Genomic DNA, 25,300 nt, shown 5'->3' with positions numbered 1-25,300 from the left:
ATCCCACTTAAGTTCCGTAGGTGGTGGGGGAGGATCCTTTTTGGGGTTTCGTGGTTTAAATTCAGCCAGAAGCTCATTGATGTATGCGTCCATCTCATGATCAGTAGGCTCAGTAGGCCTGCACTTGCGTGGTTTGGGGATAGGCCTGCGCTTGGGTGGTTTGGGGATAGGCCTGCCCTTGTGCGGTTTGGGGATAGGCGGAGTGACATTTCTTTGCGTGGGTGTCCGTTCAGCGGGAGATTGAAGAGCCTTAAGAGAGGCGTTCAGCGCGTGTCCGTCGATTACACCTTGGTCATATAGTTGCAGAAGTTTATTAACAACAGTATCCATCTCAAGTGTCGCAAATTTTAGTGCTATATCCTACGCGAGATAATTCTCTAAATCAAAATTAATTCAAATGTCAAAATTAATTCGGCGAGTACTCTAGAAAATCTCTTTCTTGCTTGTTTCTAGCTATAAACGAGCTTATGATGCAGCCTATCCGCACCACAGGCTTGACAAAGGATATTTTCTGCCTGTGTTCCGACCCCACACTTAAGACATGGTTGTAACGCCTTCCCTTAATCACTTCATATGAAATCAACAGTATTCACCCATGGAGCTTCGCCCACATGTGGTGAGCTTTCAGGGCAAAAAACCACGCACACTTGTTCTTGCCCTGCCTCGTGGCTGTCAAACGTTTGGATATGCTCTATGAGATTATATCTCTCTAAATAAAAGACCCGACGTCCGGCCGCGCAGGCCCGGGGGATCAGGCGCTGGGGGGTCAGACGGCTGTCTTTGGCTCCAGCCGTTGTCCAGGGTTTGACCTTCGCTGTCATTATGTTAGCATAATTACAAGAAATACGTGCGCTAGCTAGGGCGGGAGCGCTAAGATTTGTGTATACTCCTTCTCAAACTGTGAGGTGCGCCAGAAACGAAGCTTTCTCAAGGTGAAGTGTGCCAGCGGCAACGCTCTGTATACTACTTCAGTTGGCGAAAATAGTATCAGCAGATGTCATGAAAAAGTATTACGATTTGGATGGGAGTGTAAGTCGGACCGCTTTGTATTTAAGCACTGGAAATTGGCGGAAAGAGGAAAGGATATCATCCCAAGTAAACAAAATATACTAATTATACTTGCAAGATTATTCGATCTCTTAGGTCTTAGTTAGACATTTCCTAGACCAGAACTTATGTCAGCCAGAACATTAGCACAGTTGATGGGCACAGTGAAGTTGGCCGTAAAGGTTACGTTCAGTTGAGTGGTACATACTATAGTTTGGGCAGTATGATTGCATTGTGCTGGATCGGTAATGGGGAATGGAAACAGTTTGTGCACCATATAATTAACGAAATTTTAAGCTTAAGGAGGAGGGATAATTGGAAACATTTTCCTGGTGTAGACAACCCTGATGACTTAGGTTCTACGGGCGTTACGGCATCAAAATTTAAGGAAAGTGAACTGTGTTGGAAGGGACCGAAGTGGTTGTTAGGTCTCGACTGTGATTAGCCAATACTAAAAGAGGTGAAAACTACAGTGAAAAGTCTAGCGGAAGTCGGGAAGACAGCATTGGCTTACACACAGCTGGTACACTTTTTATTGTGTGGTAAAATTTGGCAACTTTAGTAATCGAGAGAGCCGATAATGAAAGAACGAGCGTTGATTAGATTTGCTCAGAAAGAGTTAATGACCGTATTGACTATGATAAATTGGTTAGACAATTAATAGAGCATAATGGGATAGCTATATGTAAAGGAAGACTTAGTAAAACAGATTTTGAGCTAGAAGCTAGAGAAACAATTTTATTAGCAAAGGATCACCGCTTAACCGAATCAATTATTAAAGATTGCCCCAAGTAGGTTCATGATAGTGCCGTAAGAGCACCTTAGTTCAGCTACCAGGGTACCACAAGCTAGAAAGATCATGAGGAAGGTGATAGGAAATTTCAGGATTTGTAGAAGACATCAAGCACAGGCTTATAGAACACCGATACAAGCAGGCTTACCAGACTTTAGAATTCAGTATTCACCACCATTTCTAATGTAGGTTGGGCTCGTCCATGGTTTTCAAAAGAAGGTGTACAGATGGTAAAAGTATACATCGCATTATTTTTCTGGTGTGTTACAAGAGCAATTTATCTTGATTTAGTTGATAGTTAAAGTGCACGTTGTTTTTTGAATTGCATGCGAAGATTTACTGCTAGAATGTGAGCACCCTTGCTAATAGTTTTGGATAACGCCAAATCATTTAAAACAACCGAGAAAGTGTTGAAGGGGATTAATGAAAGTAAGGAGGTAAAATCCTATTTGGAAGGTAATCGGTTGATATGGAAGTTTAATTTGGCGAAGCCACTCAGGTGGGGTGCATTTTAAAAGAACTGTATCATTGGTGAAAGTTTTTCTGAGGAGGTGTTTGGTAACGCTAAATTGAACAAGGAAGATTTGCTAACAACATTAATTGAGGTACAAGGTAGGTTAGACTCTAGACCATTGACTTATGTGCATAAAGATGAAGTGAATGTAGATGTACTAACTCCTGCACTTGTTATGTTTGGACGAAGATTAACATCTATTTCAGACTAACAAATTCTGCATAATATTAATGACGAAGATGCATGAGAGGTAAAGCGTAAGTTTAGGTATTTAGCGAGATTGAAAAGCATTATTGGTCTAGGTGTAGGAAGGAATACTTAACAAGTTTCAGAGAGTGTCATAAGCTTCGCAACGTAAAGGGTAGTTTTCGTCCGAAAAGTAGATGATTTGGTTCTTGTGTTTGAGGAAAGTTTGAAAAGAAGATTTTGAAAGTAGCGAGTGAGTACGCTGTGAAAGTAAAATCTTAAAATGTTTAAGATTATCTGTGATGCTGAAAAGTTATATTGAGTAAAATTGAGAATTGTTTTGACTGCGCGTACAATAGGATAGTATACAGCCCCAAAAAGGAATTGACAAACACATAAATGCTTTGTGCTAACGCGGAAAGGAGAAAATTGCTACATTAATAAATAAACCATATCTTGTCATTTATGAACTGGGTTTTAAAACTTCAATTGTTAAAGAATTTAACGGCCCTCAAAACTAATAATAATTTCTCTTTTATTAACAACGCACGTTTTGTATATTTTAATAAGTATAACAAACTCATATATTAAATATATAAAGCACCGGTAATATATTTTCATGTTGACAGCAGAGAACTTTGATTCATAGAGCACATTCAAGTGGGCATACATAAAAATAAAGAGTTTCTGAGCATTTAGCATTGACTTCTTTCTAACTTTTCCATACAAAAAAAGTGGTTTTTATACCCGCGACTTTACCCGCAACAGTTAGATACACTCAAAGTATACTATCCCGACATGCATAACCTACTCATACATCTTACAAGCATTTAATCAAAGTCTTTCGGACAATACGAATTTTCTTCTTTTTGTGGGAAATCAGCATTTTATTCTTTTTGTCCGCAATCCATAAATAACTATATGAATAGTTGAAACTACTGCGTCAAAGCGCAACACGCATGTACCTTGGATAATCATCATGGTTATATGACGTAATAAAGTAAATGGTTTGAACCCGGGAGTATCGTTACATGTTTGTAAATGTCGATCGTTCAAGTTGGTATAGTCCTGAGAAGGACTGTTTTTGTTGACTCTAAAGATGACTACCACTAAGGTTGTCGAAACGTCAGTAAACAACAACAAAAAGAGTCCTTCTCAGGACTATACCAACCTCGACGATCAACATTTACAAACATGGTTATATGACAATAGAAATGGAATTGCCTTCGAGGTTTGTCGTTGTGAAGAAATTGAATTTAGTTTGGCGTTTTACATTTATAATTCATGATTTGCATTGTCCTGAGCAAATTTTTTTGTTTTTCTTAAAAGTTTGTCAATGAAAAAGGCATATTCATGTTGTACACTCATATAAAAGCATACCATTGAGCAATATACATCCCTTGGTTGTATTAAAAGTACTAAAACGTTGCTATACATCACTTACCGCAAGAAGGGCATCTTGCAGTTAACACCTGAACCGCAAACCACATGCATTGATAACGCGACTTTTTGCTTTTACCATTGATGGAAATTGGTACCTCTCTATCATTAGCTTTTTAGTTAACAAAATGTGCGATTTTCTAGCAACATAATCAACAATGTAATTATAGCTTTACGTACTTAAAGTCCAATGTTACATCATCCTGTCCTTAATTGTCACTTATAATTTTGGATTGGCAGAAATGCATGCTGATGACCATCTGATCAATACATTAACATGTGTACCACGCCACAGATTTTTAAAACCTTAACCTATAGTTTTCATTCGAGGTCCTTTTGCTCCAATAGGATATCTTGCTGATGTTGGTAATTTTCTCTCTAATCTCTCATTTATATTGCCATAAATGAATTATGGTTACACGATTTTGTCTCCCAAAATTTACTTAACTTCCACTATTGACGACGTGTTGAAAAGCCTATTATGCTATATTGTTTAAAGTGCTACCAAAGTGAATTTTTGGGTATCAATTTTGTCTATACTCAACTTTGGTATAATCTTTTTTTAAAATTGAGGAAAGAAATCATTAATAAATTCTTGCTCAAAGTAGCGTTATGAGTGTGAATTTTAATCTTGCAATATTATACGGATGTGACGTAATTAAAAGGACGGAAGTCGAAGTATGAGCATTGATTTACTAGTATTTTGTTAGATGTTTTACACTTATTCACAATAAAATTTGAGTTTTTCAAGCAATAAGAGCGAACGCAGTTCGGATACTGAAACTCTGATACAGTAAATGAAAAATTATTTTGAATTACAGCGATGACGATATAATAGTGGCTGAATCTATTGTCCATTTGTACGAAAATGAATCTCTAGAGAACGCTGTCAGTGAGAATTTTGGGTCGAAGAAGACGCAGATGGATTAGAGCTCCAAGCGTTTAAGGCGAAGTTCAAAGGAACCGTTCAGTTAGATAATTGGTAAGTCGATAAATGTTATGAGAACTTTATAAAATAAGAAATTGTCATTTTGTCCGTATGTTGTTTTGTGTAAATACAATAACAAACAGTATACTTTTTCTTAAAGTGTGCATGTAGCCTGTATGTACCTTACTCAGTTGGTGACTGATGCTAAGGAATGCCGTTGTTTTGGAGAGGATAGGCTTTCTCTACAAAAACTCGTATTCGATGGGATCATTAAAAAGAATTAGCCGTGTTTCTTTTCATGAAAAGCGCGCCGTTATGACATTGACACATGCTACTGTCTTGAAGAATGTTGGCCAACCTCAAATAGATCAAGGCGGAAGCATCGTGGAATACATGAAAATGAGTTAATACATTTTCATTTCTGGTTTTAATTTGTTAGGAAAGTTCAAAATCTTGCCATGGATCTTTATGGATCTTGTTTTCGGATCTTTATCTTGTGTTGTATTTGATGATGCTTCACAATTCTGTTATGTTAAGCCAAAATAAACAAGTGACAAATATACATTTACTGCTTTAAAATTGTTAAAACCTTTTCATTAAAGTTATTTGCCACAAATTTGTCACAATGTAAAGTTGCCTGTCATCTGTCACATAATTTGCACGTGTGAAGAATTCAGTGGGTTAGATTGTTAGAGCTTTGCAATGTGATATAAAGATTTTGTGAAATTACATATCGTATTGAAAATTACTCATGCATCACATTAAAAACAACAATTTTACACAAAGAATAGGCTAAAGCCTCTAGCTATTTTTTTAAAAGTATTAAAGAGCCAGCCATGTTAATATCAGGTTTTGGTATTTTTTCACTTCACTTTACTCATAAACTAAAATGCATTTAATGTGTAGTTGATAAATAACCCATTTTCACGCCAGAGCCTTTCCTCATTTAAAGGACACATGCAACATAAAATTCGGATTGTTATTTTTGTACTTTACATGAAGGTATAGCTCCAACTAATAGTTCACCAAAGTTTGAGACTCAAAGGATAAATATTTTTGAAGATATGGAGGTTTAAAGTTGATGCTTTACTGATAACGTATTGAAAATGCCCGACGAGATAGCGACAGCTACCAATGTCGTTGTGACGTAATAGTTGACATTCGCTAAACGCAGTCAATTGTGCGCTTCGTTCAAAATATATTGGTAACTTCTTAACACCACGTCATTTTAGCATTGAAAATATGGTTTATTGTGCCGCATTTAATTGTAAAAACGGTTCTTCTAAGAGCCACGAAACGCAGCAAAAGGTTTCTTTTTTTTCGTTTCCCGAAAACAAGCGTATGCAAGATATTTGGATTGAAAAAATCCGAAACAAAAATTGGAAAACAACAAAGAGCTCAAAATTGTGCTCGCAACATTTCGAGAGTTCGTGCTTCGTGCAAAATTTTGAAGCGATGCAATCAGTAGGATGGACAGCAAGACGGTTTCGCCTTAAGAAGGATGCTGTACCCACGATTTTTTGAATACTCTGTGGAACCCACAAGTGTAGCATCTAAAAGGAAGCAGCCAAAAAATGTTAGAACTGCATTTGAGAAGAGACGAAGGCAAGAGGTGAATATTATTGTTATAGTTAGCAATATTTGCTTACATTTATCAAAAACTAAGCTATATAGCATTACCAAATTGAAGACAATTTTATAATTTTAGATTATTGACGACGTTCTTGTAGACGACGACCACGATGTGTCGACATCGGCTCAAAATGTTTGTGCGTTTTACCTCAAAGGAAGTTTGTCTAAGATGAAAGATGTCAAAATATATGTAGACAGCGAAACACAAACATATACAGTGGTAACTAATTCAGACTAATGTCATTTGATCTTTTCTTTGTTATTTTAACTCATAAAAAATTCCTTAACGTACCTTAGAAGCGCAATGTGAAATGCCAAGCAGCCATAACAATCCGTCCGCAAAAACACGTAAGGTCAAGAACCACTCAAACAAAGGTGCCAAATATGATAAGTAGAGGTATAGACTTTCCATTTCGGCTGTTTTGATTTTTGTGAAAAATCCAGCAATACGATAATTTTATGCTAAGCTACGGAGGTTGAGTTCATTTCAACAAAAAATCACAGCACACAGACGACGTCATGTGAAATTGAACATTTTGAGTATAGCGCTGTATGGTCTGATACAGAAAGCACGTCGATGATGAGCAATAGCTACAATGGATCAGACTCTCAATGTTCAAATGAGTTAAGCGAAAATGAAGAATCCGACAATGACAATGCAACGTTAGTACCAACTATCCAGTCACCTGACTATTCTTTACATTGCTTTTCTCTGTTATGTTTCTCATAACGCTACGTTTATCTCTCTCTGATTCTGATGGTAATTTTTGTGTTATAGGGAAGACGTTCAAAATTAGAGAAAATACATAGTGTTTGATAGTTGCCTGAGACAGTTAGTGAGTCAATGCCCATGTTGTGGTGAAAGCTGTTCCATTGTGACCAAAACGACTGGTAGTATGGTTAACGTACTAGCAAAATGTCATTGTGGTTATGTTCGAGACTGGAATAGCCAACTTCTGCATGGGCGAATACCTTTGGGCAACTTGGTCTTTGCTGCCAGCATCTTGTTTAGTGGTAGTAGCCCCAGCAAAATTCTTCAATTCCTTCGTCACACAGGCATACAATTTCTGTCAGAGCGTACATATAGCAATATTCAAACAGCGTATTTGATAACCAGTGTTTCAAATGTTTGGCATATGAACCAAAAGCATCTTCTAGAATCAATCAGAGAAAGGAACATTAATCTTGGAGGAGATGGAAGATGTGATTCGCCTGGATATTGTGCCAAGTATGGGTCATATAGCTGCATGGATTTGGAATCTAACAGCATTTTAGACACACAACTTGTTCAGGTAACAATTCTTCAACAACTGTACATAAAACATGGTTAGAATCCTCCCATAATTATGTTACACAGTCCAATGAAGTGACGAACTCTGGAGCATGGGAACTTGAGGGATTAAAAAGATGTCTGGCAAAGTTTGATGAAAGTGACATGAAGGTGAAGTCAATGACCCCAGACAGACATGCTCTAATCAAATCCTTCATGTCAAAACAAAGACCAAAAATCGAGCACTACTTTGATGTATGGCATGTAGCAAAAGGTATAGATTGTCATAACAAACCAACCTTGTACACATTTCATCAATAATCAAATTCCAACAGGAATCAAAAAGAAAATTTTGGCAGCATCAAAAAAAAGTGGTAGCAAATTATTGTCGGATTGGGCCCAATCAATTTCCAACAATGTATACTGGTGTGCTGCTTCCAGCAATGGTGATGAAGAACTTGTCAAGGCAAAGTGGTTGTCAGTTCTCAATCATATATGTGACATCCATGAGGGACATAGTGATGTATTCCCAAAATGTGAACATGATATGTCAGAGCCTAGAATGTGGATAAAACAAGGTATTGTAGGCAAATAAATTTTAAAGTAACATCAACATTCTTTTTCTTTTTGTTAACTAACTTCTGATCTTAGGTTCAAAAGCTTATGTTGAGCTGTCTTCGATTGTTGAGTCGAAGTATCTCATGAGAGATATTGGAAAACTCAGTTATCAGAAGCAGACTTCATCCATCGAAGGTTTCCACCGAGTGGTGATTCTTTTTGCACCAAAACATACCCATTTTTTCTACAGATCAATGGAAGCAAGGTAATATAATTTTGACTAGTGTGTGATTACTTAAAAAAGTCATCATTGCAAAAGCAATAAGCTGCAATAGTAATAAACATAAACTTAACATTCATTTGTAGATTGTTTATTGCTGCTCTTCATTTCAATGAGAATGGAAATAAACCTCAGAAAACGAAGAATGGTGGGCAAATAGAAGAGGCATTGATTTGGAGAGTAGCTTATTCAAAGTCAAAAGAAGGACAAAGGGTCATCAAACCACTGAAAGTTGACAGCACTTATGGTTAGCACAGAATAATACACTTACCTTTTCTCAAAGTGCAATGCAAAGCCAACATAAATAATGATTTGCTTTTCAGGATATGTTGAGGACTTGATGAAAGAACTTTTGTACTGCACACGCATTAATCCAACATTCTCCATAGCTCTTGATGTCGCTGGAGTGAAAAAAAAACCTGTCCCATTGACTCACCACAAATCAAAAATCAGCAAAGCTGAAGCCATTAAGCAACATAAATCTCGCTTTAATAAATAAAAAGAAATAACGTCCCACATGAAATAAACATAATTACAAATGAACAGACTTTGTCATAAGCCATAAGCCCTACCATTCAGTAGTGTTGAGCATATTCAAATCCTTTGTATTCTCCAGAAGGCGAACGAAATGCTTTCCGGATTTTGTCCACAGCACAAGAAGGTATGGGTAGTCGGTACTTTTTTCCCAACCTGCCATGCACCCAAGCCGTCCACTGTCGGTACGCCGCGTAGCGTAATGCTCTGAACGATACAAAATTTTGTCTAAGATACTTATCGGCATTATACACTTGTCGACAAACACGTAATTACACTTCTAAGGTAATATTTATTCGTTTTCTTTACTCTCAGGCATAGGTCCAATGTCATGTGTGTACACGACCATAGCTGTTTTTAAGACAGCTTCGTTTGTACATACTGTGGCAAACTCTTCCTCTTGTGTGATGCAAATATGATCGCCATGTATCAGAGGATCAGTGTTGTTTACCTATTGGCAACATAAACTTTCCCGTCCTGTACTCATGACCACACTAAAGCTACACTCGCACCTAAAAGATAAAAACATTCTTTCTACTTTGGGAAAAACAATGAAGCATCAATAAAATGCAACTAACCATTCAACATTTCCAATTCTGTGAATGTATTCATCTTCGCTTTCCGATGACGAAGAATTGTCATTATTATGACCACCTTCCGCGTTGGCCAAAGGCTCAAACATGTAAGGTTGTACCTCATTGTTATTGACAACAATATCATAATCGGCTTCTTCAGAAGAAGAATCCATTAATTTTTGTTAAATAAAAAATAGTAATAGCAAACTACCGAAAGCCGTGCAATAATTGCGTGCAAGTCGTAGAACGATATAAGAACAAAGCTTGTTTATGTCAACTATTACGTCACTCTTTCCCAGTTCCCAGACTTAAACAATCGTGTTTTTACCGATTATAACCCTAAATATCTTTTTAAATATTGCGGACGACTTTGAAACTTGGTACGTCTCATTTTCACGCTATAGGCATTACAATAAAATAAAGTTGTCTCCTATCTTGCATGTGTCCTTTAATCCCATATTAATCAACTGTTGTATAAATTAAAATGTGACAAATTGAGTTAACATTTGTCAATTTTGGAATCACCATCGTAATAATCGTGTAAAATATTATTATAATCTTCCTCTTGGTTAAACTCATCAATGTGAAACACACTTCAAAATTTTTTCTTTATTTTCAAATTCCGTTATGCTCATAAATCTCCACTAGCCCTTTTAAATTTACCTCTGGCAGCACCAAAGACGGATGACTTAACATTTAATCTATGAAATCGTTTTCTTCCAAAGATAGATCGACTTTTACGTGGATTTTGCAAGCTTTGAAATGCTTCACCTGTCTCATTCTTCTATAAGCCGTACCTGAATGTGTTTATTATGTTGTTTGGCTCGAGGACCAGCAAATAAATCAACGCCAGGTTGCAGAAATTGCAACTCGTATTAGTTACAAACAACGTTCTAAACTTTAGAGCTCTTTCTATAAGCAATTTATAACATGACACACGGATGACAAATTTTCTGCAAAAGATGCAGAAATTTGTTCCACACTTGTTTGGACAAGAATAATTTAGTCAATGCAAAATCCAAACGTCGGACTTCAGATAATCCCATACAATTAACTTTATTATATATCTTGATTAAATGTACGTTAAACAGTTTGAATATCACAAACATAATTCAACAATAGTATTAATCTATTTTAAATGGTATTAAAATTTTATTAAAAATTAAATTAAAGAAGGTAAATTACAATTAACGACAGACTAGTCTAATTTAATTTGTAAGTCTAAAACACCAGCTATTATTAGCATTTATTGAAATAAAATGGTACAGAGTTCAAATTATTCTTTATGCTCACTTGAATTATTTGCTTCCAATTAGAACAGAAAGCACATGAATTGAGACCGTTTCCCATTTTGTAATTGCTGTTATCTTCACTTCAATGGATCTTTTGCCAATTGTTTGATGAAGAGGAAGAAGGTAATCGTTCAGACGTAAAGAGTATAACTCAGTTATTGCTCTTTGTGGACAAAACCATATCCCAGCTTCTTTTTCGTCAACTACCACGTTTGCCTTTTGATTTGGTATTATTGAGTGATATTCTCGACGAAGAACGACACCAACGTTGCTTTCAGAGATAAAAAATGTATGAACCACAGTCTGTCCGGGCTCCAAAGACACAACTGTTTTGTTTGAAAGTCCACCAGCTTGGTTTTCGTACATACTTTGAATGTTGAAATATTTAACTCTTGCAGGAATAAATTTTAATCTGGGAGACAAACCATTTTCGAAACTATAATAATTCACTTTGTCCGTGTACAAACCACCAGAGCCTTTGCTACCATAGTACAATACAACAGTATAAAGGGAATCTGGTAAAATATTTTGGTTGAATGACGATGATGTCATTAGAAACTTTCGATAGTTATTCGGTTTTTGATTAAAGTGAGACTCTAAGTAAATTCGAATACCATTAATAAACAATATTGGATCCAGTGTGTTTTGTCGAAAGCATTTAGTCATTCGCATCTTTTTTGTTTTGTAAAAGGAAGGAATGCCATTAAATGGTCCGGTGATGTTTTTAGTTCTAAAAAAGTCGTGAAAATAGTGAAAGAAGTCTTCCAATCCGGTTCCAGGAAATATTGGAGCAGTTGCATTGTTTGTTTCAATATTTATATCCATTCTTGTGCTTGTGAGATTTTTTTACTCCTCCAAAAAAAGTTCACAGCCACAACATGACCCCATTCATTTTGCAAATGAAAAATATCTTTATTGTGTTTTAAATCAAAACCTTGTTGAGTCAATTGAGCACTAAAGTAGCCAGTTAGTCGGGGGTGATATATTTTATAATCTAATAGCTTTGTTGAAAACTGTGAACAAATAAGAGCAGATTTAAATCCATTTGGTATACTAACTGTGATTTTAGCTGACTTCCAAAAGGGCATTTCATAGAAGAGATATGCCGTCCAGTCGAATGGCTTTAGTTTTAATCCAGCGTCTCCTGTCAAGTCACAGCTCATTTTTCTTAGTCCTGTTGTCAAACTTTTTATTTCACGAATGAAGTCAAGGCCAACATTAAAAATTCCTCCTAATGGAATATCCTTTACCTGTGGTTTTTTACCGTCCCATTGCATTGATATAAGAACTCTCCTCCAATTTTCTGATATGATCGCTTGTCCTTTGAATAAATCATACACTCGAACACGCATTGATTGAATTACTTTAGCTGCTTCATTACTCGAGCTCTCAAACAAGACTACTTTATCATTCTGTTTTACAATATGACATACCATTGAACAGCTTGAACCTATACCTGGCGCATATTTTTCAGGCTCAGAAGCCATAATAGATAAAATAGATGTCATTTTATGCAAGTACTTGCGTTTTAATGAGTGAATATCTTGGGTAACATAATCTTTAAAATGTGTGTTTATTTTTGCACCATGTTCAAGTTTGTTTACAGTTACTCCAAAATATACCTTAACGTTGCATGCTGTCTTTGTATCATGACACACTTTTGATTGATTCCATACATCATCGGTTTTAAACTGTTCACTGCCCGGCCACCTGGTAATGATGCGAAAACTTTTTGCATAGGAAATTGGGTGCGTTAATTGAAAACCAGCTTTGTTTTTGTCATCAAATCGAAAGAACGTCTTTGGAAAAGGATAGGCAAAATTTCTCTTCCAAGCGGTTGGTACTGTAATTAATTCTTCTCCGTCAACCTTTACAAAAAATTTTTGAAAATCATTACATTACAAGTTTAGTAAAAATACTTAGAATACTGTAATTATTCACATTTATTTGTTGAAACGAAAAAAATGACCATGTCGTGCCAGAAAGTAATCGTACATTGACCATAAAATCTTTCAGTTCAATATGCTATTCCGATAAGTAAAAGAATTATGTAAAATCGTTACTTCAGGCATAGTAGTGCACTATGATTCGGTCAGAAACATATAGTCGTCCGAAAACTTGTTTTGGACAGGAGATACAATATGCACGTAGTTTTAAATTTGATTTTAATAGTAAAGATTTTAAGAGTAAAGCCAGTTAAAATACCAGTCAAGAAAAAAACTCGAAACATGAGTTTAATTATCCAGAAGACACAATTACAAACGATGTTTTTTACAAACGAAAATTAGAGAAGTGAAGGCACGAAACCGAAAAACAGCGAGGAGAAGAAAAAGGAAAGTTTTTCGTTTTTTTAAATGCCAAATAAGAAACTTTTATCAAACTCTTTTATGTGTTATCGCAGTAAAAACAATTTTATTAGTTGAAAGAAGACAGCATGGAGACTAAATTTAATATACTTTGTACGCTTATCAACAAAAGAGACTTGTCTATGTGAAACATATGCATGAATAATATTTGACATTGTAATACAATTTAATTATTTTTAAAAACATGGCGTCGTTGATATTCGTTTGAAAGCAACAGAAATATATATCTTACTGAAGACAATCGCGCTGTTAAAAATTAGGCAAAAATATAATATCTTGAGTTTGTCCTTGTCAAGGCACATTTGCCTTCCATGTATAATGTCGTGTCTCAAAAATTAAAGCATCGACAAAAGGATTGGTATTATGATTAATTATACAAATAATAACATTACGTAAGAGATTTAGGAGGAAAATAAACGTGGCAATACAAGCTTTTTATCGCTAATTATGAGACTATATAGATAGAAGTGCATAGTCACCGACAAAGCTTCATTAACAAGGCTATATTAAAGTTTGATAGCTTATTTTGATTTTGATATTTTTTTGTAACAAAACATATCGTACGTACCTATAGAAATAATCTTAATTTTTTTTTAATATAAAAATTTAATTTATCAATAGATGAAGAAGAAAAATTTCGAATTTTGAAAGTTTTAGGCGCTGCTTTTAAGTTGTTTTCAAAGAAATTAAATATAGACTTCCATGTTTAATCGAAGTTTTTTTCCTCTATTTCTAAGGCATGTTTTGAAGGGAAACTCACACCGTAATTTAAAGTAGCTCTATGAAATTTTGGGCTATTTACAAAGCAAAACTCGCAAGCCTGCTGCTGCAGAATCTAAGTGCATTTAGTCAAAGGGGTGTAAAGGTGAATGTTCTGATATGAAGGATACATGTCGAAAAAAGAGAAATCTTAGATGTGCCAAATGGTCAAAACACAAAAAAATGCTGTTGTACCAGGATGTAGTGTATGTACACAGCTTCCGATGGAGAAAAGTAAACTGTCAAATAAAGTAAAGAAATAAAAGGGATAGTGAAAAAGCAGGGTGAAAGTGCAAAGTTCTACCGTATACACGTAAATGTTTATGCAAGTAGAGTTGACAGGTTTTTTGACTATTCCAATTTACTATTCAAATTGAATCTTTTTTGTACTTTTAGTTAAAAATCTACAGTCAAAGCTAAAGAATCTTAAAGCTGTTTCAAAGAGCCCTGTCAGAAAAAACTTGGATGACACATACAAATTTGGTGTATTCGACTATGACGCTGATAGCGTTATATTTGGAATGGATTTTATTCTTCTATTAATAAAAGCACATCCCAAAAATGGAACTGAAACTAAAACAAAAACAGAAACAGAAACAGAAACAGAAACAGAAACAGAAACCATCGGGAACAAACGCTCAACTGATATACGGTTAGTTAACATACGGTTAGACTACACAGCCACTGAATGTTGTCCTCATTTAAGTATTTTCGCAATTAAAAAAAAATCTGTGGTTATTTGTAGTGGCTTATAAAAAGTGATTCTTAAAGTACGTATGCTACTGAAAATTCTAGTGATTTATTTGATATGTTTTACCCAATATATACTTGTGAAGTATGCTAAATTACTACATCTCATAGATTGCCTTTGACTGGTTAAGCAGAACCGAAATATTTCGTTTTTATATGACAATTTTTGATTTTTTTAAAAAATTATCATACATGTAATCATGATTACACAAAAATCGAAATTAAACATCACATAAGTAATAGTACAGTAAAAATGAAGTGTCCCTCTTCAAATCATAAAAAGCAATGGTATAGTCCACCTAATCTTCCAGTTTTATTAATCTGAGCTGGTAACTTTTTGCTTTACATTTCTACTTTGCTCGGTTAAGGATAAACAGGGAAAGCACTGAAAATGTTTATTTAATCGGAGTCAAAATGCATTGGTTCAAAAAGCTGCTAAAAATATCAACAGGTATATATAATTTGATAAAAAACTTACCAAAACTTAATAATTCAAAACTTTACCAAAAAATTTTAAATCCTCAGATTTATAATTATTTTAAGTAAGTTTTCAAACGTAATTTGTATATCTGTTTGAGAAATTTGTAAAGCACTTTCTAAAATCGTATAAGAAAAATCATTTAAAGATTTGGGTAATGCAATGATGCCATGCCTAAACAATTTTTTTTGGAATGCATGTCACTCGAGATGGAAATGGCTTAGTCATCTGACCAAATTTAAAGCATTCATAAGCCAAGTAGTGAGGGAACACGATAACCTCAATGACCCTTTGTTTGACAAATGCGCACATTAAGATATCAGTCACGAAAAATGGTTAAAAAAGTTTGTTAATAAGGTTTTAATACATATCTTTAGTTATAAAAAGTATTTATACTTTGCAAATACATATAACAAAGTTTACATTCTGCTTGATATACTATAAAATGCATTTATCAGATTAAGTATAAAAATTATGTCACTGCAACTTTTTTTGTAGTTTAGTTTAGTATGCCGTTTGTTTAGTAAGCAGTCACAGATACATGACCGTCTTTGCAAAGAGATATGAAAAAAATCGCTAGTGGATGGCATTAAGTAAGATTCTCCCCTAGACCAATGTAATTATGTAAATGGTTTCTTTATGATCCAGAGAGAAAAATTTTTTATCTTAACAATTTCGTCATAAATACGCAATAATTTCCTATTCATTTGTTTTATAAATACCAATGTAACCAAGAATAAATCAATTAGAATCTACATATTAGACTCTAGAAAACATTAAAAAAGGGAAATTTTTGGAGAACATCACAGCATCTAAACAGAGACATCAAGATTATCGGGATAGCCGTGTTTACTGTTGAGTAAACTTGTTTTAGCCTACGTGTACATATCTAATGTCATTTTTTATTTGTGACCACTTCTATTTTCTCAGTTAAAACTTATTGTGAATTGTGAATTGTTTGTCGAAACAAGGGAGGCAAGCTCCAACAGTGTAAATGCAAAAATATTTTTCTGACTTATATTGACGGCGGTGAATTTTTAAAAGAAAATGCAGCGGGAAAACAAACAAACAAAGACAACAACAAAAGCAGAATTTTTGTTGCGCATCCTAAATTTAAGAATGGCGGTGCTATGGTGCAGGATGTAAGAATAAAGCCTAAAATCTGTCAAGTGCCTTGATTAATTGCGGTTTGGACATTTAAAGCCATCTACGTAGCTCTCTATATAAAATATATAAATGCATACTAAAATGTTTACTCCTCGTTCTTAAAGATGATGTTAACATCAATACACCACTTTATTAATATGAAAAACGCGTAGTATTTTCAAAGGTTGCGTGGTGCAAACTGTAAACATAGCGTACATTTTAACAACTCTATCTTAAATTCTTACACAGGGTTGACTTTTTTGACTTAAAAAATTCGACTATTAGTGTGTTTACTTTTCAGTTTTATGGCAAATGAAGGCGTATAAAAGTCTGAAAGCCTGAAATTTTTTAATCAGGCTGAGTTGGACTTTTATTAACAAAGCAAGCAGAAAAGGACAAAGTTTCGGTTTATAGACGAGTAAGTGTTAAGTTTAAATTTTAAAGCACGTAAGAAGTTTATAAAAGATAACGTTTTAGTTTTCAAGTAGACTCATCTGGTTTTAGTCAAATTACTGTAGATTAATCATACTCAAAGAGAAAGAGAAAATCCACTGAAGCCATGGTTCTTAGCGAAAAAAGAGTAGGTCTAGCCCACAGCAATTGTATAGCTGGTTTTAGTGAAGCCTGTTGACAAATTGCAGCTATAATGTTTGCCACTGAATCAGCAGTCAAATCATATGAATGTATAACATGTACACAGCAAGAGAACAAATAGCTTGCACTGGGGCATGTAAATAGCATACCTTATTTGCCAATAAACCAAGTTGATTTCACATCACTAAAAAAAGTACTCAATAATTTGTAAGCCTAGTGCATTTGCTGATACACCTAAAAAGCAAAATTTTTTACTCCACGTATTGATGAAGTCAATTCTTTCTTTAACGCAAATAACACATAAAGCCGTTTTTTATCTATTATTCCAAAGTTTAATGAACCATATACTCCCAAGGAGGTAAAAAAACACTTTCATTCATTTACCAAGAGAAGAATATGGAATTTGACTATTTGAACTGCTTGAGGAATGTCTATCAAAGCAGAAACTAGATAACAATCGCAATCTAAAGTTTAGTTTAATCAGAGAGCTGGTCGTGTCAGAGCATCGAGGCTAAAAGCAGTCTGCCACTCAAATTATGCCACACCATCAAAGAACTTAGTGAAAGTAATATGTCATAAGAAGCACAGAGGTTTTCAACAGCAGCCACAAGGTACTGTAACCTTATTAATAATTGCCATTACTGATCATCCTGGGCAAAATAGTATACGTTGGTAGTTCATATTCTGCACTCATAAGTGGTGATGCTCTTATGAGCTAACAACCAGGGAAGTATACCAAAATAAAATTCGTGAAACGCATAATAATTTTAGTGTTGAAGACAGTGAATTGCATATGCTTTATTAATGACCACAATTGGAGCCTCTCCGGATGCGGTTGTTGAGTACTTTGTTGTGGTAAAGGTGTGTGTCAAATTAAATGTCTTTTTTGCTACAAAGATCAAATATTAGTAAATGCAGTTGATCAGAAAACTAGTTGTTTGGTGACAATCGATGGTCAAGCAAAACTGGATACAAGTCATTTTTACTATTCCGAAGTACAAGCTCAAGTTTTATATGCGATTTAGACTATTGTGATTTTGTGGTCTATACAGAGAAAGATATCAATATTGAACGTATACTGCCAGACTACAACTTCTGGCGAAAGGGTAAAGAACTGGCCTCAAAGTTACTAACATTGCCATTCTCACTGAACTGGTAGGGAAATGGTAACAAGACCAGTTGCTATAGAAGATAGCATACTTGGAGAAATGGCGCAAACACTAAATCCGAATGATGTTGTGTGTTACTGCCAGAGAAATTTGTCAGTATCAACATTAATTGCCTGTGAAAATACTTCATGCACAATCTCGTGGTTTCATATCAGCTGCTTGAAACTTGACAAAGTACCAAAAGGAAAATGGCGTTTTCAAACTTGTTAGTGAACCCCCCAAAAACCTCAACACACATCAAGAAGAAATGCAATGAAATATTTTAATTGAATTACTTATATTTTAAGTACAACAATATGAACTTTATAGAGATAAATAAAAAAAATGCAAATTATATTTAAAAGGAACTATATTTGGTGATAAATTTGTAAGTGCACCAAGCGCCAAGGCAATTTTATCACATTGTGCTTCCGCTTCCTTTTTTTACAGTAAGGTGGTCTACATGCAGACGGTTTTGCAAAATAACATACTTGCGTCTTACGAGTCTTATTACACGCTCTATCCTATGTATCCTACTGTTTTCAATTTTCCTATTTTCCTCAACTTCTGCAGCACAAAGCTGTGCTATTTCACGAGTAAAAGCTGGTATTTGAATTGATGTTTGCTTTAATCCAACACTTGTTTTTATATAAAATCCCCAGTCGGCCAGAACAATGTGACCAAGTAGTAAGTTTTTTCAAAATCCACTGTTTTCCGTTGTATGCTTGTCTCAAATTTTACCTTCCAACGCCCATGAAATAATTGATACTGCACCTTGCGGAGTAATACTGATGTAAAACTTCACACTATTGTGGTGTTTATAGCTTGAGAATGTTATTGCTCTTGCTGAGAGGGATGATGGTCTATTTAAAAAAGTCCTAAGCAGTCGATTGTTGCTACTACACGTTTGCCAAATTCTGTTTTAAGGTATTGGGCATATTCTTTTGTAGAACCTCTATTTCAGTGCAAACAATCAAAATCTTAAATGCTGCATTCATTAAATCAATCCTTTTGATAAAATTCATGATGCTGTCGCCCTCGATTTTTTGAACCGGTAAGCTAAATCCTCCAAGAAAATATTTGATTGGAATCATATAAAGAGCAACAACAATTCTTGAAATTTTGTTAGTGCATTTGAACGGTGATATGAAATGAAGGGATCACAAATTTTCCATACCGCCATTAAAGGCGAGAAATTATGGAGACCAGTGAAAAAGGCTGTTCTCTTTGCATCTTTTTTCAGACTTTTTTTGTAGACTTCAGTGTCTAGTAATTTCTTCTTCAGCTCAGATATCTCGACTTTCATAGTGTTTAATGACAGCAAGCCACATTCGTATTCTTTTACTGGATTGTTTTCAGTTTTCTTGTTCTGATCGTTATTTTCATAATTTTGGAAATCATCAAGAAGCCTTTATGACTATCTATAGTAGCATTATTTAAGAAACCATGTACTGCCCATAGAGTAGACATACTTGATATTTATCATTTATTATCCAACATGGCGCGCATGTAAAAAAGTTCCATTAATGAAGTCACTTAAGTATGACCCAAATTGTTAAAGTGAAAAAAAGTAAAGCAAAGAACAAGCCTAAAATGAACATTATTCATGAGTAACAAGTGCTAATGTCTTTATGCTGACACTTAATTCATTTTGCGCCTGAAATAAGATTACTTTGAAATTTAACAAAAATTATAGAAAAATTTTGCTGTGTTTTTACTTCCGTATTTTAACACCAAATGCTATACTTCTGCACAATTAATTCTTCTACTCTATCGTGTATTCCTTTTAAATGGTACTACACCAGTTTAATGGTATAAAAAATATTTTTGCTATCTTCTATAGTGTGTTTTATAGAATTCTACACAACTTGACATAGAAGGTTCTATAGAATATGCTATCAAATAATTATCTGAATATTAATTTAATATTGCATAGAAAGTTTCATAGAATAAGTTCCAAAATCTACTAGAGTCTTCTATAGAATATTCCATGGAATATCAAATAGAACGTGTCAATGTCATATTCTATAGAATATTTTTGTAAGTGAGGTTTACAAATTTAAGGAATTCTAAGCCCTTGCGAAACACAGGAAGTCTCTCCTCTTAGTAATGTCCACAGATGATTTCAAGCAACAGTGTTAGTTAGCCAATTCAGTGACAGCAGCGAATCCAATAATCTTATTTCAAAGAAATATTTAGGACCGGATTTAGCGACGTCTGCAACAAATAGTACAGCCAGACCAAAGAACAAGCACGTTCTACCCCCTGTTTGTATAATATTTAAAATGAAGGATTTATACTACAGTGATTCGGAATGATGATTTTCTTTTTTCTTATGACTTTTCAAAACAAACGTGAAAATTCATTTGTTGTTTTACGGTAATAGATAAGTAGAAAGCAAAAATTAATAACATTGTTTCAACAGAAAAATCGATTGAGGTAAGTTGAGCAGAGTTGAAATGTGACGAAATACTTTCCCGCAGATCAAAGGCAAAGATTGTGTTGCCGTAGAAATGAAGTATCACAGACCACGCCATAAAAAATGCATTTTATTTTTGAGTCATGGGAAGGAGGATCAAGAAGCAGTAACATGAAAAAGCACACTTCCACTTTATTGCACATCATTTGAATCCATTTGCGAGCAGTTTGTATAAATAAAAATAATTCAGGAAGAGGCGTTTTCTACATAAAAGGTTAAAGACGTGTTTGTGAGCACTGTTGTGGAATATTAAAATGCTGATGCATCAAAATACAAAACTAGCCGGCTAAAACAAAGGATGAAGTCACGGTTTGCCAAACTGGTTTTACATTCCACTAGGTAAAAAATAAGACTGAAATTGTGTATTCCGATAGTCTAAAAAACGTTATGTGGTTGAGAATCTTGCATATAGGGATGCTTTCTAAAGCTCATTAACTGAAAGTGATTCTACTGAAATTGGTGAAAATAAAGCTAGGCCTGCGGACAAAGGTACCACGATAACGGATTTTTATAATGTAGCAATGACCATAAGAACAGAAATAAATGAGAAATCGAAAACAAGATAAGCTGTAAATTATTGCTACTTATAAAGAAATATGATGGATGTATATCTATCGTTAATATGAATAAAAACTAAAATCATTTACATATGAAGGTGGTACGAAACATGGCTTCTTGTTGCCACAGATTTGTCCGATGAAAGTGTTAAGAAATCAGTTTCACCAGTATTTTTCAGTTTAATTGCTTGGACGTTGTGATTTTCAGATGAGCCCTTGCTTTCAAGTTATCTCCATGTTCGAGAGAAGGAAGCCGTCCAGATTTTCGCCATTTGCCCAGGTATGATAAATGCTTTAGCAAATTAAGGACCCAAATGCCAAAGGCACTATCTCTAGCTATGGCAGTGAGATAACAGGTTCTTCTCGATTGATGAACATTTACACAACAATAGCATATGAATAAACGTTAGCTCATATGACAATAAATACATCAAATATTGTTCTTAAGGAGTTGATTCCTGGAAAAAATATCTGTGTTGTGTTTGACAATATTGGTTTTCAAGAGAAATCCTATCGAAAAACGCATGATCTATAGAATTACCAACCATTGACATAGCCCCATACTCTGTTGGCATAAAAAGAAAACCGAATTTTGATCACTCTGAATTGGATGTAGAAGCAACGGAATCTTTCACCAAAAACAACGAAAGTGCAATAGCGCAAAAGTTAGATCGAATATATTAGTTGATCAAGATTTTCAGTGCAAATAGTGAAGAGCCTTGGCCTGGTTGAACATGATTAAACACGATGCTAAGACTGTGTAGCATACCAGCAGTTTCAAGAATTGTGTATCCTCCTACTATAAATGCCAGGTTTACGCAATATTCTACACTTCATGAAGTATTACAGTCGGGTTTAAGAGTTCTGCTGTATCTTGCGACCAGACCCTAGAGCAGACGATAAGTCAGGACTCGAAAACTAAAGACGGTAACATCGGATTTTCGATAAATCATGCAGCTATCCATAGATGGCTCCTTGCCCAAAGAGGGAGAGCAGCCATTACTAGTAGATGCAAGAATATGGCTGGTGCGAATGACAAACCAAAGCTGTACAATTGCTCTTTTTTTAACTTTAGTTACTTCAAGCACTGTTGGTTACATACCTGCAATGGCCATACGTTATGCAGCTCAATTCCCTTTATTTTAAATTATTCCCCCTTATAGAAGCCGAAAAGAACTTAAAAAGCCAAAATGCATTCGTCATTAAAAACCGGTGGTTGATGTGATGCGTACCGTAGGGCATGTGATTAATCCATTCACCGTAAAATATGAGCAGTTTTTTGGTTTGGCAAGTGGGTTTGCTCGCGATGATATTGTTGCAGACAGGCTTCTGGAGTCAGAGAAATACGCAGAAAAGCAGTTTGTAGAATTTTTTCGTGAGAAGCTATTAACTGTGTTATTGAATTTATTTTTGTTTCTTAACATGGAAATCAATCAAGAACAGTCAAACGTTGCGTCTGAAGCTTAAACAATTAGAGTTACCATTCCTGATTTTTGCGAATGATTGTCTTTTCACGCATCGCTATATTCTAGAAAAACATTGTTTGTATGCCACTACAAACCTCTGCCCTCACACTGGATAATGAAAGATAAACGTTTCCAACAGTCTTGGTGTGAAAGGAAAGATTGCTTGTGCTCTAGTATGGAGAACAAGTGATTATTTTAATTGTATCGTACAAAGTCAACTATATGAACTTAAACGGATTATGTCGACATGGATCGTTTACAAGGTGATTGCCAAAAGCAATAAAAGTGAATGTAACACAACAAAGCGTACAGCAAGGACTTCTTAAATTGCCACTATCTGTAGTGGAACTTCATGTTTGTTCTCGCAATTGCACGACTAGCTGTTTTCGTCCAAATACGCCCCTGTAGAAGAACCCTAGCTACAGACTGAAACATGCGAGTTTCATTCGAAAGTTAAGAAAATGAAAACGGAAAACAAAAATTTTTGAATCACACAGTCAGTTTCACTTTCCTACTGTAAATTAATATCGATAATATTAATTGTATAAGACAATTTTGACTATTCAGTTAACATTATATATTTTTATAGTAATAAACGCACCTGAAAATGTTTATTGAACGACTACATTAAATCGAGATTGATCTATAAGACATACTAATAGAATAGACTATTTAGCGATTTCTGGTTAAAATCAGGGAACGGGTAAACTCAATACTCTAATAAGAAAACAGTAATCACCTTTACGGCAAAACGCTATTTTGCAATCAGATCAGTCAGATTTATAACAGTGGGATGTATTAAAGTAGAAACTGTCACGAATCGCTTCTACACAATTCTTCTACAGTATAATTACTACGCGATACATTAAAAAAGGTTTTAGCAGTTTTTACTACAGTCAAGTGTCCGGTTCACCACTGGTTTTACAATATTTTTTGATATAGCGCTGCCAGCAATTTAATAACATGCAAGATAATGGAACTGGAGCATGCACATAAAAATTAGCGACAAATAAAGTCAAGGGTGGCCCTTATTGTGTAGTATACATTCTGTTATGAACAAATTTGGATGCATATGTTCTTTCCTGAATGTATTGAACAAGCAAGGAAAACGTTTTACTTATATGTGTCATAGTTAGACAGCAATAGTTTACATCAAAAAACAAAAGTTAGGGCCTTTGCTTTCCGGACGTTGCTAAAGTTGCTTTTTTAAGTATACTTGTAGGAACTTATAAGAAAAATTCTAAAAATGTAAAGACGAAGGAAAAACAATCTTTTTTTGGGCAAGAAAATGATCATAGGACTTTGGAAACTTCAACATGTTAAGTAAAAATTATTTAAATGTATGTCAATAAGAAAAATACCTCAAAAGAGACTTCATCAACTTTTTCAGATTGATTTAGATCTTGATGAGTGTGAAGCAAAGCAAGCCTGTGGAAAACTCCAGCACCATAGTCCTCGAACAAAACAAGTCCTCCTTTATCAAATCTGATAGGATTATAAAAATCTCCATTAACAGCGTTTGGACGAAAACTTGTCATTTCTACATAGCTCCGCCCTAGTTTTCGTTTAGTCAAGTCACTAAAATTAAATTCCCAGGTAGATTGATCACCAGAATTTCCTTTGAATATGTAACCGAATTCTAAAATAAATCGCCATATTAAATTGCGTTATACGTAAAGATATTGTTGATAAACAACAAATACATATTTAAAACTATAATATCTTAATCATGCACAAATAATGATTGTAAACATAATATTCAAATTATATCATTCGTATCTAGGAAGAAATAAATAAATAAAAAAATTCCTATTCCATAATGTCATAGTAAAGTGAGTTAATTGCTCACGAAAAGAAAAAAAGAAAATCTTAAGTTGTTATTGATAGCAACAAACTCTTCGATTTTCCAGGAACGTTTGGAATATTTAACTTTACGTATTTTATAGTTTTAACACCTTACTTTATGAAACTGAGCAATTACAGTATTTATTTTCCCTTCAATTTACTGTTCTATTAGTCAGTTGCATGAAACACCATTTACACATTATAATTGGTGTCCTAGTTGATTTTAATTTACATCAAGAACGCAAGTTATCTTTGTATTAACATATCATTACACATTTTTATTTCTTTTGCGTCATCAGAATAGTTACATTAATATAGAATAATAATTGATAATTCTATTGCGAAAAAAATAAAAAGTGCTTTGAGTTTTCCATAAATTTATTAGACAAGCTCCTTTTCTAATTTTCTCTAGTTTTCTACTTATGCTATCAAAGATTGCAATTATATAAACATCAAGATGATCTAATTCCCTCTGGAACAATCCCGCTGCATTTCCAACATGGTAAGGTTGCGTAACATTGGTGTAAAATGAAGGCAAATGCATAGACGAACGAGGAAATCCGTCTAGAAAACAGAACCGACAGATTGTTCGAGAATGTAACATATAAACAGGATACCAGCTGAAAAGGTATGATCTTTTCTGCTCCTATTTTATTGAAATTA

At 34.5% G+C, this 25,300-nt stretch overlaps 1 protein-coding gene and 2 long non-coding RNA genes across 5 annotated transcripts; all 3 read right to left on the bottom strand.

The window, feature by feature from the left end:
- Positions 1 to 8,434: 8,434 nt before the first annotated feature.
- On the bottom strand, positions 8,435 to 8,979 carry LOC124456602. Its single transcript, XR_006952344.1, has 2 exons — positions 8,920 to 8,979; positions 8,435 to 8,612 (listed from the first exon to the last, which is right to left on the bottom strand). It is a non-coding gene; the product is annotated as an uncharacterized LOC124456602 (long non-coding RNA).
- A 118-nt stretch (positions 8,980 to 9,097) lies between these two features.
- On the bottom strand, positions 9,098 to 9,285 carry LOC124456604. The gene is made up of 2 exons (XR_006952345.1): positions 9,221 to 9,285; positions 9,098 to 9,134 (listed from the first exon to the last, which is right to left on the bottom strand). It is a non-coding gene; the product is annotated as an uncharacterized LOC124456604 (long non-coding RNA).
- A 1,503-nt stretch (positions 9,286 to 10,788) lies between these two features.
- LOC124456599 lies at positions 10,789 to 24,427 on the bottom strand. 3 transcript variants are annotated; one of them, XM_047007008.1, is made up of 4 exons: positions 24,154 to 24,427; positions 22,888 to 22,962; positions 12,300 to 12,917; positions 10,789 to 12,193 (listed from the first exon to the last, which is right to left on the bottom strand). In XM_047007008.1, exons 1-4 carry the CDS (start codon positions 24,328 to 24,330, stop codon positions 12,179 to 12,181), a joined length of 885 nt encoding a protein of 294 aa, XP_046862964.1. In that variant the 5' UTR covers positions 24,331 to 24,427; the 3' UTR covers positions 10,789 to 12,178. The 3 variants fall into 3 exon arrangements, with proteins under 3 accessions (XP_046862964.1, XP_046862962.1, XP_046862963.1); XM_047007006.1 differs by having other exon boundaries at positions 10,789 to 12,917; XM_047007007.1 differs by lacking the exon at positions 22,888 to 22,962 and having other exon boundaries at positions 10,789 to 12,917.
- Positions 24,428 to 25,300: the final 873 nt, after the last annotated feature.

Source organism: Xenia sp. Carnegie-2017, unplaced genomic scaffold (genome assembly GCF_021976095.1).
Source record: "Xenia sp. Carnegie-2017 unplaced genomic scaffold, XeniaSp_v1 HiC_scaffold_57, whole genome shotgun sequence".
Classification (NCBI taxonomy): Eukaryota; Metazoa; Cnidaria; class Anthozoa; order Malacalcyonacea; family Xeniidae; genus Xenia; species Xenia sp. Carnegie-2017.
Note: the sequence above shows the minus strand (reverse complement) of the source record. Positions and strands in the feature narration are given on the sequence as shown.

Bases quoted from the DNA above. Each gene is read 5' to 3' on its own strand.
- LOC124456599 (XM_047007006.1), bottom strand. From the start codon at position 24,330: ATGACAAGTTTTCGTCCAAACGCTGTTAATGGAGATTTTTATAATCCT. The intron at 22,963-24,153 runs GTATTTTTCTTA...TCTCCATACTAG, and splicing joins TTGATGAAGTCTCTTTTGAG to AGCACAAGCAATCTTTCCTT. The intron at 12,918-22,887 runs GTTTGTAGTGGC...TTTTTTGTAAAG, and splicing joins TATCCAGTGTGAGGGCAGAG to GTTGACGGAGAAGAATTAAT.